The sequence below is a fragment of the Cajanus cajan genome, chromosome 1 (genome assembly GCF_000230855.2).
Source record: "Cajanus cajan strain Asha chromosome 1, NIPB_CcT2T_4, whole genome shotgun sequence".
Lineage (NCBI taxonomy): Eukaryota > Viridiplantae > Streptophyta > Magnoliopsida > Fabales > Fabaceae > Cajanus > Cajanus cajan.
In genome coordinates this window covers 46,692,681-46,711,147 of record NC_138517.1, presented here as the reverse complement: position 1 = coordinate 46,711,147, position 18,467 = coordinate 46,692,681, and the positions used below count along the sequence as shown (strand labels likewise).

General features: G+C 35.6%; 1 protein-coding gene across 3 annotated transcripts; it reads right to left on the bottom strand.

The window, feature by feature from the left end:
- Positions 1 to 5,041: 5,041 nt before the first annotated feature.
- On the bottom strand, positions 5,042 to 12,269 carry LOC109791839 (P-loop containing nucleoside triphosphate hydrolases superfamily protein). 3 transcript variants are annotated; one of them, XM_083060904.1, is made up of 13 exons: positions 11,845 to 12,269; positions 9,971 to 10,148; positions 9,495 to 9,881; positions 8,837 to 9,072; positions 8,243 to 8,370; positions 8,032 to 8,150; positions 7,863 to 7,955; positions 7,547 to 7,648; positions 7,257 to 7,359; positions 6,321 to 6,404; positions 6,141 to 6,236; positions 5,608 to 5,735; positions 5,042 to 5,518 (listed from the first exon to the last, which is right to left on the bottom strand). In XM_083060904.1, the coding sequence occupies exons 1-13, from the start codon at positions 12,102 to 12,104 to the stop codon at positions 5,417 to 5,419; spliced, it is 2,016 nt and encodes a 671-aa protein (XP_082917030.1). In that variant the 5' UTR covers positions 12,105 to 12,269; the 3' UTR covers positions 5,042 to 5,416. The 3 variants fall into 3 exon arrangements, with proteins under 3 accessions (XP_082917030.1, XP_020206777.2, XP_020206778.2); XM_020351188.3 differs by having other exon boundaries at positions 9,986 to 10,148; XM_020351189.3 differs by having other exon boundaries at positions 10,010 to 10,148; positions 11,845 to 12,268.
- Positions 12,270 to 18,467: the final 6,198 nt, after the last annotated feature.

Here is an 18,467-nt window from a genome sequence, read left to right as displayed (position 1 = left end):
TAAAGGCAGAGAAGCATGTGGGAGAAAACCCCAAATCACTCAGCGATTGAAAAAGGACCGAGCAATTTAGAGTCAAAGAGGCAAAAATTTTGAAGCTCAGGCGCTCAGCCATTGGACCAGGGGCTAAGCCATTACAAGTTACTTCACCTTGAAGAACTCCTAAGCGCTTAGCAGTTTTGAAACAGTTGATTCATTTTCTCTCTCTCTCTCTCTCTCTCTCTCTCTCTCTCTCTCTCTTTCTCTTCCCTACTCTGTAACCAGTTGGGAACAAGGGTTCTTTAGCTTTTCCTTTATTCTTCTTCCCATTTTCCATGTATATTGGGTTGGTTCCCATCACTATGAGGGGCTAATCTTTATTTTCATTGAGACTAAATGTAACCATCAAACTCTCATGTATTCCTTTTGATTTTCATATATATGAGGTTCTATTATTCAGTATCAACAGGTTTGATTTTGTTCTTAATGCTTGGATGATCTGATCACTCATCTTCGATCTTTAATTTGGATTTCAGTTGGAAAACGTTTTCTGAACTTAGTTTTGAATCAAAGCACCTAATAGCCTCAAAGAATAAGAATAGATTTGAAGTTATTAGTTGGAAAACTTCTCATACTTAATGCAAGGATTTTAACTTGATAGCTTGAGGAATCAATTGTTAAGTTGTAGTCCTTAGAATTTCTAAATCAAGGAATTGGTTTTGAATGAATTCAGTGAACTCAAAGGTATTGGGTAATGGAAATTATATATATATATATATATATATATATATATATATATATATCATAGGACGTACATGAGGGTGAGATTGGTGAAGTTTAATCTTAACAACTCTATATTTTGATAAATTTCTATTCTGACCTTGTTTTATGTGTTTTCTAGTAACTAGCTACATATATTATTTCTACTTGCAGCAATATGATCTTGTATAAATTTATCCTTCATAGAGTTATGAAAAAGAACATACAAAAGTTTGCGATACCGTTATTTGATGGTAAAACAAATTTTTTGATTCGGCAATGTACCATTCAAGATATTTAGTGCAACAAGGTCTTGATTAGGCTTTGGAAGATGAAAAACTAAATACTATCAATGAAAGAGAATGGAGTCATATCCAAAAGAAGACTGTGAGCATGATTCAGTTAGCTCTTACTACCAAGATCAAGTCCAACATGTTAAAGGAGACAAGACTACAAGCCTTGTGGGAGAAACTTAAAGGCTTTTATGCATCTAAGTCGTTAACCAATCTCCAATATTTGAAGATGGAGTTGTATCAACTCAAAATGGAGATGGGAGGAAATCTTCATGATCATATTAATCATTTCAACCAACTAGTATGTCAATTACTAAGTGTAAATGAAAAAATTTCTAACGAAGAGCAAACAGTAGTATTGTTGTTGGTTTCACTACCAAAGTCTTATAAATCTTTAGTTTAGACGTTGCTTATAGGAAAAAACATCATTGAAGTTCATTGAAGTGACATCCACTCTAAGAGAAAATGAGAGAATGATGAACAATGAGAATATTGATATTGAAGGTCACGCACTAGCCATGTAACATTCTGAGCAAGGGAAAAGTAATTCATGGAGATAAGATGAACCTAGAGGAAGATCAAATTTTCAATCACATCTAGAACGAGATATGAATAACGTGCAATGTTACTATTGTAGGAAGAAAGGTCATGTGCAATCAATGTGTAAAGAAATGAGAGAGAACCTTCAAAAATTGAGAATTGTGAAGAGAAATGATGATAACTCTCCAAAACCTTCACAACAAGATGTTTATTTGGCAACTACTGAGAAAGTTGCTAGATCAAAATGCACAATGGATTTTGCTACCTCAAAGCACATGTGTAAAGACCAAACGATATTTTTCACTTTAAAACTAATGGTGAATTTGGTCAATTTAAGTTAGGAAATGGTGAAAAATGGAGGTTAAAGGCATTGGGACTATGAGAATGAAACTTCACAATGGGGGTCATCTAAACTTTTGAAAATGTGAGATATGTATCTTTTGTTGCATCCAATATAATTTCATTAGAAGAGTTGACATCATAAGACTATAGTTATGTTAGTTCAAAATAGGGATGCAAAGTGTACAACAAGAGGTGCCTAATATTGGAAGGACATGTTTTGAAAAGATAAATGTTTTAATCATCCAGTTATTTGAAAATTTTAATTAAGCGAGAATTTTTTAGGAAAATAATTCAAATTTCAAATAACTTGAGTAAATAGAAATTTAAGGAGTTGTTTTAGGAATTTGTAATCATTAGGGTATTATTTAGATTTACAAATTTTTATTTGTTTTTAATATTTTTTTAGAGATTTGTTTCCTTCTTTTTTTAATTAGGAGAATTATATGATTCAAATTTTGTATTATAATTTTCTTCTATATATAGAGAGCCAAGAAATAAAATACGTGTTCAATTTAAGATCCTTATAAGTGTGGATAATTTTATTTTGTGAGAAGGAATTTTTCTAATTATCTTCCTCTCTCTCTCACTCCCCTTCTCTTTCACTCTCTCTCCCTCTCATATCTCTATTTCTCTTTCTTTTTCTTGTGTTTCATCATTTATTGACCTTGTCAATTTTAATAATATTAAAGTCAATTTTATTTCTAGAGTTTAATGAATTTGTTAACACTTATTTATTTATTTAAATGAAATAAAATAATATGTTTTTATCTTTATTATTTATTATGTACCATTTTTCTTTGTTGAATTCTATGTTTAAATAATTTAACTATAAATTTTTAACTTTTTAAAATACTTTAATGTCATATTTATAATAAGATTTCAGTAAATAAGTATATAATGAGTTTATTTTAATAAAGAATATTTTTGTAAAAAATATTTATATACCCAAGAATATACTATTGTAACCAAACCTAAAAATATTTACTTCCTAAAAATCTTATATAAATATTCTTATGAGCATTTATGAATAACTAAAAATATTTTAGTTATTCACAATAATCATGATTTTCAGAATTTATAATTTTCATAAATCATCTTTCGAGTAAAAAAAAAAAAAAATTCCCTTACCAAATTTCCCCTTATAATCTACTTATAATAATAATAATAATATATACATTGGACATTTTAGTACGTTTTGTGTGGTGTTGCAATGGAAAGCTACATCTACACGCTTATTTCTCCTTTTCATTTATAATATTTCTACTTATTCAATTTTTTTATTCGCCCAATTATGATAAATCTTTTGAATTTTAAATTTCAATTTCTTCATGTTCTCATGTGACTATCGATTTTTTTTTTTTGGGTGATTTTCACCGCTAATCACATTGAAATCTGATTAAGAATTTAAGTTTGTTAAAATTGAGCAATTTATATGTATTTACGGTGAACATTAGCTTTTTATGCTTCACAAATTCTTGTGTCTATTTTACTGCCGTAAGAAAAATAAAGGTCTAATATTATAACTACATTGTCTGATTATTTATATAGCTATAGCTTTTACTCTTCAAAAAAAAAAAACCAAAAAAAAAAGCTTTGAAAATAACTCGTGCACTACAATTTAAGAATATTTACTTTGTTATTAGACAATAGACAGCCATGATTTACTTAAAGCACTTTATATATAAACTAGTAAAAAAAAAAAAAACACTACGTACCTTCATGAAAAAACAGAAAAAACAATTTATGTTGTTTTTATATTTATGACATTTTTTTTATAGTTATTAAAGGTAAAATAAGATAAGTGTACACAAAATAAGGTACTCTTTTTTATTATTAGTATAGATTTAACTATTTTTTAAGTACTATTTTTTTTATGTTGTAAAAAATAGTAATAAATTTTTATTGAATTCATATATTAATTTGGATATTTTTAATTTTTAACGGATTGGGTATATTTGTATTTATATTTATGCTTATTATTATGGTTAAAGATACTTTTAATCCCTTTTTTTTTTTTTTTTTTTTGGAATTTTACTCCTAGTCGTTAAGAAAAACTTAACCAGTTTTAGTCTCCAATTTTTTCTCCTATTAACACTTTTAATCCTTAAGATGCTCTTTGGTTTAGTTTGTAACGCTAAAAATACAAATTTGTCTATTGGTTCAAAAAAAAAAAAATCCTTTAGAATGATATTCTTTGCAAAAACAATTTTTTTTCCTAATATTATATATACTAACACAAGTTCAACTTTTATATATATATATATATATATATATATATATATATATATATTAAATGGAAGCTTTGAATTAATTTGACTGAATAAATTAATTCAATTTTTTTAAATCTTAAATATATTAGACAAAACTAATTTTACCATATAAAAAATTTATTTTCAATATATATTTAAAATTTGGAAACTTTAATATTAAATTTTATAAAAATAAATATTAGACAAAATTTAAACATTTAATAATTTAAAAAAATGAGAAAAGAAAAAAAGAGACATGGAAAAGAGATGAACGAGACAAATGAAAAAGGGAAAAAATGAGGAGAAAGCAGAGAAAAGGAGAAACAAGAAAGACAAGATAAAAGAGATAAAAAAGAAGAAAGAAAAGAAAATAAAATATACAAAATTTTGAGTTCGAATGATATTGTTAAATGAATGTAATATATATAAATTCTACTAAAAATCATAAAATTTATCTTATAAAAAAATTCATTAAAATTTGCATGTTTTTAAATATCATTAGACCTTTTATAAATAAAAAATATGAATTAAATATTATCAAATTTTGACATTTGAAAAAAATTATGGACTGATTAAATTTATTAGGATTTCTGACTTCTAAGGGTCAACAAAACACAATGTCATCGAATTTTTGGTTCATTAGTCAGGAAAAACGAATGATGTGGACTGATGTTGCCCGACAAGTATAATAAATTAAACAAATTTCTTCAAAATATTTTTAGAAAAATAAAATAAAAATTAAAATAAACTTTTTTATAAATCAAAATTAACTTACGAATAAGTTAATTCTTTAAAAAAAAACTAACATTTTTTTATAAATTAATTTATATATAAACTAATTTTATTTATTTCACTATTCTTCCCTTAAAAGTATTTCTGAGATTTAAATGCTAAGACTAGTGGTATTTAGTTCATAAAGTGTAGTTGTGTTTCTGAATCAAGCAAAACAGCAAATATTCAGACAAACAATTACAGACGCTTTTTTAGCTAATCCTGATAATTGAACATGTTCGTAATCAAGATCACAAAGGCCAGCAAAACATGGTTGGTGTGAGACCTAAATTTCATAAAACCCCCTGGTCATTGTTTTCCAATTGATTTTGTATGTAATGGGTTGTGCAAAGCGCAATGTGAGTTGATTTAATCATAAAGATTACCATACTGCAAGTATTGAGGCACAGCTCTATCTGGTTGATGTCATTGCTAGTTGCTACCATCTCCATTTAGTGATAACACATAGCCACTACACTCTACACTCTACAGTGATAGGCTTCCGAATTGCTTGTTCCATTGATCATAAATGCCAAGTTCATTTGGGGAAACAGAAGGCCTCACTTCTTGGAGGGCATTCTCGAAGTCCTACACAGAGAAGAAAACCCACTTTAAAATTAGTCCAAATGACAAATGTGTCAAGGAATTTTAGGTTCATGACGCTGCATTCCTCATACCTTTAGAGTTACGGGCCGCATGTCCTCCTTTTTCAACTTTGCAATTTCTATGCCTTGTCCTAAAGCCTCTCTTAGGGGACCCATGGAAGCATCCTTCACCAAGTTTTTCATGTCTGATCCTGAATAACCTAGAAAGGTTACCAAGTAAAAGCAAAGTAAATCAATCACCAGAAACCAATGATTTTTTCTTATTTTTTAAATGTTTAATTATCCTTTTAGTTATAATTTCACAAAGGTTACATTTTAATTTTCTACATAAAAGTGTTTGATTTTAGTCTTTGTACATGCTATTTTTTTTTTCTCTTTTAGTCTCTATGTCCATTGCTATAAGGACTAAATGATCAAATTTACTAATAGAAAAGAAAAATAGTATGATAGAAATTAAAATAGAATATTTTAAAAAGTAGAAATTAAAAGATAAAGTTTTAGAGACTATAAAAATATAAGGATAATTAAACCTTTTTAAACTAACAGTCAAACTGCTATGCAGAAAAGATGCTGTAATTAACTTGAAAAGAAATGTAAGTTCACACCTTCCGTTAAGTTGCATATGATATCCATTTCGTTTTGTGATAGATTGAATAATCCATCTTTTTCTAGAAGATTACGTACAATCCAAGCTCTTGCATCTTTATGTCCAATACAAATAAGTTAGTCACCTGGTGCTAAGAGTTTGATGAACAAGATGGAGAATCATGATTAGCATTTAGCACCTGAGGATGGTAGGGGAATGTAAAGTCTTTTAGTGAGTCTCCTTCTTGCTGCTTCATCAAGCTCTTGGGGACGATTTGTTGCCCCTGTATAAATTTTACCCAAATTCTATTACATATAGTATAACAGCAACAATTCATGTGAGAAAAGCTTACTACCATTAAATTGAAACGCTAAGAAATAAAATCTTCTGGGCCTAAAAAACTGAAGGATCACAATTACCACAGTATATATCTACTAACATGATATATAGAAATAGAACAAATTGATAACAAGATCAAACTTGTTTTCTGTTCATAAAATGAATTCTTGTACGTCAGAATAGACCAAGCCGACAACACCTTTGATATATATTTCTAAAATAATGCTGATGGGTTAGATTATCAATACGGATGGTGCCATTATTACCAGCAAAATGTGTAGGACTCGTCCTTCCTCCACCAATCATCTAGCAAAATAAAAAATAAAAAAATAGAAAACAAAGATAGGCTAGCTAATGGCTTTTGAGAAATTTTTTTTTTTTACTTTTAGTTTTTATTTTCACAAATAATTACAGAAAAGCCACATTTAAGTTGTGAAAAAAGACATGAAAAAAAAACATTTTCTCAAACCAATTAGGCCCTAAATTTTCCTTCTTTTTGAATTTACATAGAATCAATAAGGCCTTGAGAAAGTATGACAATGATCACATAATAGTCCTATGTTGTGATTCATTGTCCTTGATAGTAAATATAAACCGTCTTCATGCTCAAATGCTGTCTTAAGTTTACTATAACACATTTCAACTGCCAAAGATGAAATAAAAAATATTGTTTAACTAAGGCCATGCATTAGCTACCTGTTAATGGTCACGAAAGATACAGGTAGTAAGCTAAAAATGGAGTGTATTGCAAAGCCAAATTAAAAAAGGAACTTGAACCCAGTGTGTCAGTGATAACCTATAAGAAGAATTTGCTCGCTATCAGTGTCAAAGCCTTCCATTTCTATGAGAAACTGCGTCTTTAGCCGTCTACTTGATTCATGCTCACCATCTGACTTACGCTGCAACAAGTTATTTGTATTAACTGATGAAGAGCAAAAAATTTCATGGCGTAGTTAAAGTAAATTTCCACACGGTAAAATTGCATGTCATGAACTTTCTTATAGATGATAATGCTATCGCTCAGAATGTCAAAACCTACTATGGCAAGAAATTGATGTTGCCTTTATTGGCTATAACATAGCATACCTGAGAAAGGAGTGAATCTATTTCATCAACAAAAATTACTGCTGGCTGACGACAACTGGCAACTCCAAAAAGGGCTCTTACTAGCTTTTCACCTTCACCAATCTATAATTATCATAGCACAGAAAGGAACCATTTAAGAGAAGTAAGAAACATTGCAATAGTTTGTGGAATTATGGTTACACGACCTAACTAAAACTGCAGAAAATAATGTAATCTAGGTTTTGATGAACTTCACATTCACAAGATATTTAACTAACAGAAATATATCAGCAATCCTTTAAAATAAACAGCTAAATCATAAGCATATCAAACTTACCCACTTGCTGGTCAACGAACTTGCAGATATGTAAAAGAATGTTGCCTTGGCCTCCCCTGCTATGGCTTTTCCTATCATTGTTTTACCAGTTCCCTAGCATTCAAAGATAAGAGATATAAAGACCAGAATCTTTGCAATTTATATCATAATAAGAGAATTTTGTACTTACTGGTGGACCAAACAGAAGCAGACCCCTCCCAGGGGCACGGCAGCCCTTAAATAAGTCAGGACGTTGCAGAGGAAGTATGACCATCTCATTAACAGAACTCTTGGCATGCTCCAATCCAGCTACATTGTCATTAAACGGCATATACTTTCATAAGTATGCAAACTGCCAATTTGGTGAACTAAGCAGACATATGAACAGCTTTTTATATTACCAATATCATCCCAACGGACATTGGGATCTCTATCCATAATCTCGTTACTAACATGTTCAATGAGGCGAGGTTCCAAATTCCTCAATTTCTCAGGAAGCTCACCATCAGGACCACACAAGATTTCCAGACTACAAACATATAAAACACATTAGAAAGTGAATGCATATATCATCCAACCAATCATCAATCATGATTGAGATCTACGACTTATTGCGAAGAGAGGAAAGGGTTTAAAGTGGGGAAAGTTCAAAAACACTAGTCTCATAGTACATACAATTAAAAAATATAGATAAAGAAAAATTCATTTTGTTTATATTTGCATGAGGAATGATTGAAACATCACAAATTAATATGTAGATAAAAAGACTTTAAGACTAGATTAAGGTAAGGGTTGATCGCCCCTCCCCTCCGCCACCATTAGATGAGTATATTGTAAGACTGAACTTTTTAAGACAATGTCTACAAAATTTAAAGAAATAAAGAATAGTCACTTGGAATTTGGAGTGTACTAGGCAAAGAGAATGAATTTGAGAGTTAGTGCAGATGGGGAGCAAGTAAGAACTTGAAGAATAATATGACGGTTGTACTACTAACCATTTCTTTGTAGAGTCATCTAAAGAATCATCACATTTTCCAGCAATGCGTGAGCTCATATATCCACCATTGTTCCCATTATATTTAATAGGGGGAACAAAACTACCACGGAGACCACGTCGTGAAACACCATATGATCTCCCACCATGATACCTGTTGGTAGGATTGTTATCACATTGTGGTGAGACAGAGGCACTGGGTGAACCACCTACTCCTCGCTTCTTTGCTTCCATTTCCTGCCCCGATAATTTGAAAGCATTAACATCGCTACAAGCGAAGAAATTACCACACGAAAGGAATGGGAAAAAATGTGTCTAACTCAGATAAAAGTTAGCTGATAATGAGTATTTCCTTTCTCTTGCTAGAAAGCTTGTTTGATAATAATAGAGCGAGTTTGCTCGCCCTTTTAAGGGAATTTCCTTATAAAGAATGAATGTTTAAGTTTCATCTAGAAAGTTCACATTCTTTTTAGGAGAATAACACATGAAAAAATTCAGTGCACTAAAAAGGGCAACAACATGAACCAAATCTGACAATAAAATTGAAACGCTTATAATTGGTAATCTAGGAAACAATATATATGTCACCCCATTCTAATTTGCCAAATTCAATGACAGAAAAAGGAGAAAGTAGACAAATAAGGTAGAAATAATTATACCAGTTTTGCTCTAGCAGTAACAAACCCGTTGCCACAAAAACCAGGATTAACTTCCTCCTTACTTGACGGTGACTTCACATATCCAACTCTGGGGCTATTGTTTTCCATGTATACACGTTTTGTGGAAAATGTGTTTCCAAAAGCTCTTTCTTCTCCTTCACCGTGCAAGATAGAAGAGACACAAGGACTCTTTGTACGGCTGGCATGAAATTGAGGCCTATCAAGAATCATGCAGTCCTCAGAGTTATTACTTGTTATGTTCGAAGAACTCGTGGAACTGTTACTAGTCCTCGAGCTGTTTATCCCATACATAGATGGCAACTTAGCTTGCACCATTTGCTTCAAGGCTCTGCTGCCTGCTTTGTCCTGTTTCCCCGGTAGATCAACCTGAATTAAATAATATATCTTCAAAAAAGACATCTTTTATTCGCTAATCATAACCTCAACAATCTGGAAGAGCAGAAAACAATAAATACATGGATTTTAATTACAGTGTGATTGTCAACATGTCTTACTAATCGATTCTCATCTCTTTCCTTAGATTCCTTGACCAGAGCACGAAAATACTTCGAATTCCGAATCTTCTCAATGTCAATATCTCCTGCTGTGCCAAAAATGCATCCTGGAGACTTCTTTGCTTGCTCAAAAGCTTGGCTAAAAATATAGTGAGGAACCAAATAGTTAAGAAACATAGAGTCAGCAACAGAAAAACGAGAGTGAACAAATGTGAAAGTGAACCAAAATTCAAGGTTTTAAAAGAATGTCTGCATCTGCAATTGCAGCGGCAACGTCAAGACATTTGGGGTCTTTTTGCGCGTAAAGCAACTACAATTCTGGTTACATCAACCGCCTTTGTCTACAATATTAAAAATCACAACGAGACCACAACTACAATTCGATAATAATTTAAAAGCTTGCTAATATCGATCAAACATGTGAATTTTGAGTTTACACACTATCACGACTCTCAAAGTAACCAAGAAGAGTGGCTTTCGAACACTCTTAGCATTTTGTTTTTTCACTTCAAACACCAAAATTTTGGCTCGAGTAAAATATACAAGACAAGTATTTTGCTCAGACTATCATTATGCAAACAGAAACCCAGACAGACTGTTAAGTATGCGTTTGGTTTTCTGTTTGCACACAATGGAGAAACATATCTCTTGGTGTTTTTGATAAAACATAAATTTGAGGTTGTACCAATACCAACCGACAAACAAAATGCACTATAACTTATCCATCTATCCTCGAATCTTGATAAATTCTGACTGAATACCCTCAATTTTTCGCCCAAACCATGGGTTGGGACATTGCAAACAAAAATCCAAACACACTATTTGACTTCTCCAACAACTATCCTCACATCTTGACAAATACTGACCGAATTCTTTCAATTTTAAACAGGCTTAGTTTAGACTTATCATACCTACACTAACAAGTATTTAGTTAAACTTATGTTCACTTTTAATCTTCTTCCAAACTCTTTTCACTTTATTTCAATTGTGACTGCAGTTGTAGATGTGGTTGCAATTGCTGAATGAGATGAATTGCGCCCACTGCAATGTGAAATAATTTTATCTTTGCACCACATGGAAGTGTGCTTTATAAGTTCAGAGTTGAAACAAATATTAATGTGAAATCTGGTGCAGCTGAAACACCATTGACCGAAAATTATCAAAATAAAATTGTATGATAAAATTTTATTGAATATACGCTTAATTAAGGACTAAACTCACATGCAGTAGTACCATAGTTGCTGCTCATGCTGTTCTCCCCTTAAAATTAGAATTTAACCTTGGTAACATGTGTAATAAAGGATTCAATTAAGGATAAAACTCAGAAATAGTACTATAGATACTATTAGTGCTATTCTACTATTAGAATTAGAGCTTTGTCTAAGTAATTCGGTTAATATAAGATTCAATTAAATGTTAACGTGTATTATCAAAGTAAAAGTCCAATTCTGATGAGATAGCATTACTAGCATAAAAAATTACCAGCAATGTCTAAAGTATTATATGCAAGATTTATTCTTCAATTAAATGTTAACTCAAATTCTAATTAGAGAAAATTACCAGCAACACCACAATTCAGCATCCAAGTTTTATTTCAATTAAATATAAGTCATATTACCGAAGGGAAACTCTAATTCAATCAGTAACTATTGTGTATATAAGTTTTCTCCCTTTATTAACTAATTTAATTTCGACAGAATTCTTACAACTTTCCCACTCTAAATAACATGAAAAAAACATAATGAAAAGCATCAAATTCAAAACCAAATGATTCCATGTTCAGAATTGTGAGCAAAACATGCTGAAAATTAAAATTAAAAAAAAAAAAAACGCACCGATCAGATTGAGGAGTGAGGGATCGGTGAGCGGAGTGGAGCTTGGCGAGTGCGAGGCGGCGAATCGGGTGGATGAAGGCTTGGTCGACGTGGGAGTGGCAGTGCGCGTCGAGGAAGCCGAGGAGGCGAAGCGTGAGGACGTAAGCGGAGGAGAAGTCTTCGTTCTCGAGAGCGCGCTCGGCGCCGAAGAGAAGAGATTGCAGCCTCTTCAGCTTCTCCTCCACTTCCATTCTCCAACTCTTCTCCGTCGCTTCCTCCATCGTTTTCTGCACTTCGCTCACCAATCACAATTAACAACCACCGTGGAGAAGAAGAAGAAAAAGAAGAAGAAGAATTGCTATTTATTCTGATGCGTTTCTATTCGACCTTGTACTGTTCATCATCTCCCGCCATTTTCCCCTTGTTCTCCCGCAGGGGTTCTAGTAAATTAACAATTTTTATTTTTATTTTTTTAATTTTTTTTTACAGTGTAAGGTTTTTATTTGTAGAAAGCAAATAACCATTAATTTATTGCGTGTTGTAATTTCTATGAAAGGAAGTGAAATTTCTTAATGCAAATAAAATAAGTGGAAAAGGATTTTGTACCTTAAATTAATCATATATAATGAAAGATCATAGAATATGTAAATCATTATGATATTTTTTTTTAAGAAATGTTAGAAAAAATTTTGTTGACGCAAATTGGTCAAAAATTAATTCCTATTAAAATTTTGATTGTATTAAGGTTGTGTATTTTAGAGTTTTATTTTATTAAACTCAAGACTCATCTAATATCTTAAAATTTGATAATCAATCACATCGTCAGTTATAATTATTTTTTTTATTATAATTAACTATTTTGATATATATGCATCGACAAATTAAAAATAAATAAACATGTAAAATACCTTTTTACTTCATTTTGATTTTTAACTAAAATATATTTTAATTTTTGGAATAGAATCCATAACCTTTATAAAAACATTAGAATTAATTGATATAGATAATAAAAATATTAAATTAATATAAGTATGAAACACAATGGTATTTAAATTTAAAATTAAATAATATTATTTTTAAAAAAATTACATGATGTTACACTTTTATTTATATCATATAAATCCAATATGTTTAAAATGAAACAAATTTAGAAACAAACTGTACAGGTAGGGGCGTTCGGCCACCAGCATATCAGTCGCCGAATGGCAGAACCGGGTAGCCGAACGCCAATCGGCCACCAGGATCGGCCTATTATCACTTGTTACTCTTAATCAAAGATTAGGGGTTAATTAGTTGATTAAGGTATATTACCTAATACGATAAATATGTGCAGGGCCCATGGGGTCCAGGGTCCATAAATGTCAGTATAAATAGCTCAGGTCAAAAGGTAACGTCACTGTTCATTAATTACCTAGATATTCGTGCTTGTCCTGACTTGAGCGTTGGAGTGCCTTTTGCAGGTACCAACCCCTTCACCGGAATATTCGATCGGAGTACTCGTTCGGCCCTCAGATTACGAGAAGACTATTGGTGTATCTATTTGACAGGTACATTTGGCGCCCACCGTGGGGCCGAACGAAGATAGTTGGAAGATTAACTGAATTAAGTCATGGTGATAACTAGGAGAACAAACACACAGGACCACCAACCAGAAGAGGACGAGCATGTGGAAGTTGTTGACAAAACGGATCTTTTTGAAGCCGTTCGGTTGATGAAACAGGAAATGGAGGCCATGAAACAGCAACGAGAAAAAGATGCAACGGAACTTTCGGCCTTGAGAGCCGAAAATGAGGCCTTAAAAAAGGATAATATGTCGTGGAAACCCTCTCAAGCTGCAAACACGCAAACCCAAGGGTCTTATCAGTCCCAAGCGATCCACACCTCGGTTCCCCATGCCTCGGCAGCAGCACCTGAGAAGTTCCCTTCAGCCCTACCCACAGTCGGTCGTCCTACAGATGCAACAACTATTGGATTGCACCGACATCCTTTCACTCCCTCTATTATGCAACTCCCACTATTGGACAATTGGAAATCTTTGCATATTGACAAATATGATGGTACAACAGATCCTGACGAACATTTGGATGTTTTTCTGACGCATGTAACTTTGAGCACCACAGATGATGTCGCGTTGTGTCGGATTTTTCCAACATCTCTCAAAGGCAGGGCCCTGAGCTGGTTCACTCGGCTCCCTCCCAATTCCATCGACTCGTTCAACACTCTATCGTCCCAATTTACTATTCAGTTCGCTACGAGTCGCCCTCACAGCTTGACGTCCTTGTCGCTGGTTAGCCTTCGGCAAGACAAGAAGGAGTCACTTCGGACTTTCATGGATCGGTTCAACAAGGAAACCTTGGAGATCCGAGACCTTAATCCGGCTGTAGCGCTCCACCATCTCACAACAGCTTTGAAACTTGGACCATTTGTTAATAGCATCTGCAAGAAACCTCCTTCGGACATGAATGACCTACGAAGGCGGGCCGATAAATACATGCAGATGGAAGAATTGGCAGAATACTGCAATCAGGCTCGAGCCGAACAAGGGAGCAAACCTGAGAAGCAACCAGAACAACCATACAAGGGACGAGGAAAAGAGTTAGCTTTGCGTGACTGACCTGTGCGAGGTCCAAAGTACTCCCATTATACTCCACTTAATGCAAGCCGAGCCGCTATGCTTGAACAAGCCCTAGCATCAGAAGTGTTAGCAGTCCCAAAAGGAGCCTCAACCCCGCCCCGCGCCGATGTCAACAAATCTTGCAGGTATCACCGCAATCGCGGACATTCTACCGAAGAGTGCGCAGCGTTGAAAGATAAAATTGAGGATTTGATTAAACAACGGCAATTCAGAAATTTCGTGGATCGGCGAAACTCGTCTCGACATCAGTCCACATACCATCCTCGGCAGCAAGACAGGTCTGACCGTTCAGATAGGCATCGCCACGAGCGCAGCCGATCAAGGGATCGGAAGGAAGATCCTCATACAACGCATCGGCGGGTAATCAACACGATTGCCGGAGGTTTCGCTGGAGGTGGGTCGACGTCATCGGCATAAAAATGACATTTGTGAGTTGTCCGATCCGTGAATGCTCTTGAACAACGGGTGACTCGGCAATTGCCCGCCATCACATTCACTGACGAGGATTTTCAGGGCATTGATCCAGTTCAAGATGATCCTATGGTCATCAGCGTAGAAATACGCAATTGTATTGTGAAAAGACACTAATTGATCAAGGAAGTTCAACCGATATTCTATATTGGAACACTTTCGTTCAGCTCGGTATCCCCGAAGAGGAACTAACCCCCTACAATGAGCCACTGGTCGGTTTTGCAGGGGAAAGGGTCAACACCAAGGGATTCATTAAACTCTCCACTCGGTTTTGCTTTGACGAAAGGGAGCACCGAGATATCCAGGTGAAATATATTGTTGTCTAGGCCAACACATCTTATAACATACTACTAGGTCGGCCATCGTTGAATGCCTTGGGGGCAATTGTGTCAACCCCGCATTTGGCTATGAAGTTCCCATCGGCCAAAGGAAACATTCTCACCATACACGCCGATCAAAAGGAAACTCGGGAGTGTTACTTTGCAAGCTTGCGCGTACCACCTGCTCAAGAGAAACCAGCAAAATCAAGGAGGGTTCATGCGATCAATCCTTCTTCAGAATCGGCTTCAATGTGTGATCTTGATCCACGAATGAATGATGAAAGGGAAGAACCAGTGGAATAAAAAATCCCAATACAAATCGGAAAATAAGCATCTCAAGTCACCTACATCGGCAGTGGTTTGTCAGACACCGAAAGACTTGAGTTGAGTAAAGTAATTGCCTCGAACAAAGACTTGTTCGCTTGGACTTCGTCCGACATGCCGGGAATAGATCCAAGCTTTATGTGTCACAGACTGTCGATCTGTTCGGCCGCTAAGCCAGTGGCACAACGAAAAAGGAAAATGGGAACGGAAAGAAAAGCTGCCGTTGGATTAGAAGTAGCTAAGCTTTTGCAAGCCTGCTTCATTAGGGAAGTTCAGTACACTACATGGCTGGCAAATGTGGTCATGGTTAAAAAGCCAAACGGCAAATGGCGAATGTGCACAGATTATACCAATCTCAATAAGGCATGCCCGAAAGATGCCTATCCACTACCTAACATTGACCGATTGGTTGATGGGGCGGCTGGACATCGTTTATTAACCTTCTTAGATGCTTATTCGGGCTACAATCAAATATGCATGCACCCACAGGATGAAGAGAAAACGGCTTTCCTCACGGACTCGACCAACTACTGCTATCGAGTAATGCCGTTCGGCCTAAAGAACGCAGGGGCAACGTACCAACGGCTTATGGATAAAATTTTCAAACATCAGATCGACCGAACTTGGAAGTTTATGTTGACGATATGGTTGTCAAGTCGGGTGACCTCTGCACCCACCAAAGTGATCTTATAGAAGTTTTCAGGCAGCTACGAAAGCACGACATGAGGCTGAACCCTGAAAAATGTGTCTTCGGTATAGCTAGGGGTAAGTTTCTTGGATTCATGCTATCCGCCAGAGGGATTGAGGCTAACCCAGATAAATGCCAATCGGTTATCGGCATGCGTAGCCCGCATAATATTAAAGAAGTTCAAGTGTTATCCGGACGACTCACTTCTCTTTCTCGGTTCCTTCCCTGCCTAGCCGAAACAGCCAAACCCATCATCGGGTTGTTAAAAAAGGCCAGTAAGTTCACTTGGACAGCAGAGTGTGAAGAATCGTTCAAGATCCTCAAGCATCGGCTCGGCACACCCCCGGTACTTTCAAAACCCGATCCAAGCCTCAACATGATAGTGTATTTGTGTGTTTCCAACGAGGCAATCAGCGCCGTCCTAGTACAAGAAAGAGAATCCCAAAAACCAATCTATTTTGTGAGTCGGATGCTACAAGATGCCGAAAGAAGATACCAACTTCTCGAGAAGATGGCACTTGGGGTGGTCCACACGGCACGACGTCTTCGATAGTACTTCCATAGCCATAAAATTGTCGTTCGGACTGATTGTCCAATTGCAAAAGTTTTACGGAAACCCGAGCTAGCGGGACGAATGATGGCTTGGTCCGTAGAATTGTCCGAATTCGACATATCGTTCGAACCAAGAGGGCCGATCAAATCACAGTGCTTGGCTGACTTCGTTAATGAGTTACAACCAGTTGGACATTTTGAAAGTGATCAGTGGATAATTCGTGTTGACGGGTCGTCTAATAGCCAAGGCAGTGGGGCCGGAATAATCCTCGAAGGACCAACAGGCTTGACACTTGAACAATCTCTTCGTTTCGTTTTCAAAGCTTCGAATAATCAGGCCGAGTACGAAGCGTTACTAGCTGGGTTGAGACTGGCTCGGGAGGTGGGTGTTCGGAAATTATTATGTTGGACCGATTCGAAAGTTGTTTCAGAACAGGTCAACGAGAACTTCCAAGTTAAAGACACATATTTGTTAAAGTATTATCATACTTTCCAAAACATGTGTCAACATTTTGATGAAGTGACGGTGAAGCACACTCATCGTGAAAATAATGAAAGGGCTGACCAATTAGCCCGACTGGCAACCAACAATCGAAAACCTGGACAACTTCGAACCACCCTTCACTTGGAACTCTCAACCCCAAGCATTGATGTTGTTGAATGCTTGTCAGCCTCCGAGCAACCCCCAACATGGATGACCGACATCCTTAGACTAATCACTAAAGGTATCGAGCCGACATGTCCTTCGGCAGCCAAAAAGTTGAGAATTCAGGCCGCGAGATATTCAGTAGTGGGAGGGGAACTTTATCGAAGAGGTTTCTCGTCTCCTCTTCTCAAGTGCCTCAGTTCCGAACAAGCTAATTATGTGTTAAGAGAAGTGCATGAGGGCATTTGCGGCTCCCACTCGGGGGGAAGAACTTTAGCAGCTAAGGTACTTTGGGCCGGCTATTATTGGCCGACACTCAAGACTGATTGCATGGAGTTCGTCAAAAAATGCATTCAATGCCAAAAACATGGCAATCTGATCCATGTGTCAGCTGAGCAGCTTCACAGCATCAATTCACCATGGCCGTTCGCCCTCTGGGGCATGGATATACTGGGACCGTTTCCACTTGCTAAGGGGCAATGTAAGTTTTTGCTCGTTGCGGTTGATTATTCACAAAATGGATCGAAGCCGAGCCTCTTGCGGCAATCACAGCAAATAACGTTCAAAAATTTCTCTGGAAGAACATCATCACACGCTTCGGTATCCCTCATGCCATTATCACTGACAACGAACTTCAGTTCACAGATCAAAAGCTCAACAAGTTTCTTCAAGATTTAGGGATCAAGCATCGATTCACGTCAGTTGAGCACCCACAATCAAACGGCCAAGCCGAAGTGGCCAACAAGGTCATCCTATCGGAATTGAAGAAGCGCTTGGGGACAGCCAAGGGTGCATGGGCCGAAGAACTTTCTGAAGTCTTATGGGCGTATCGTTGTACCCCCCAATCCACAACCAAGGAAACCCCCTTCCGATTAACATATGGCACCGATGCCATGATACCAGTCGAAGTCGGAGAACCCTCTTTCCGCCGAGCACATTTCGACGAGGCCTCCAATGTTACATCCTTGCAAGTGGAAATTGACCTAGTAGATGAAGTACGCGCTCGAG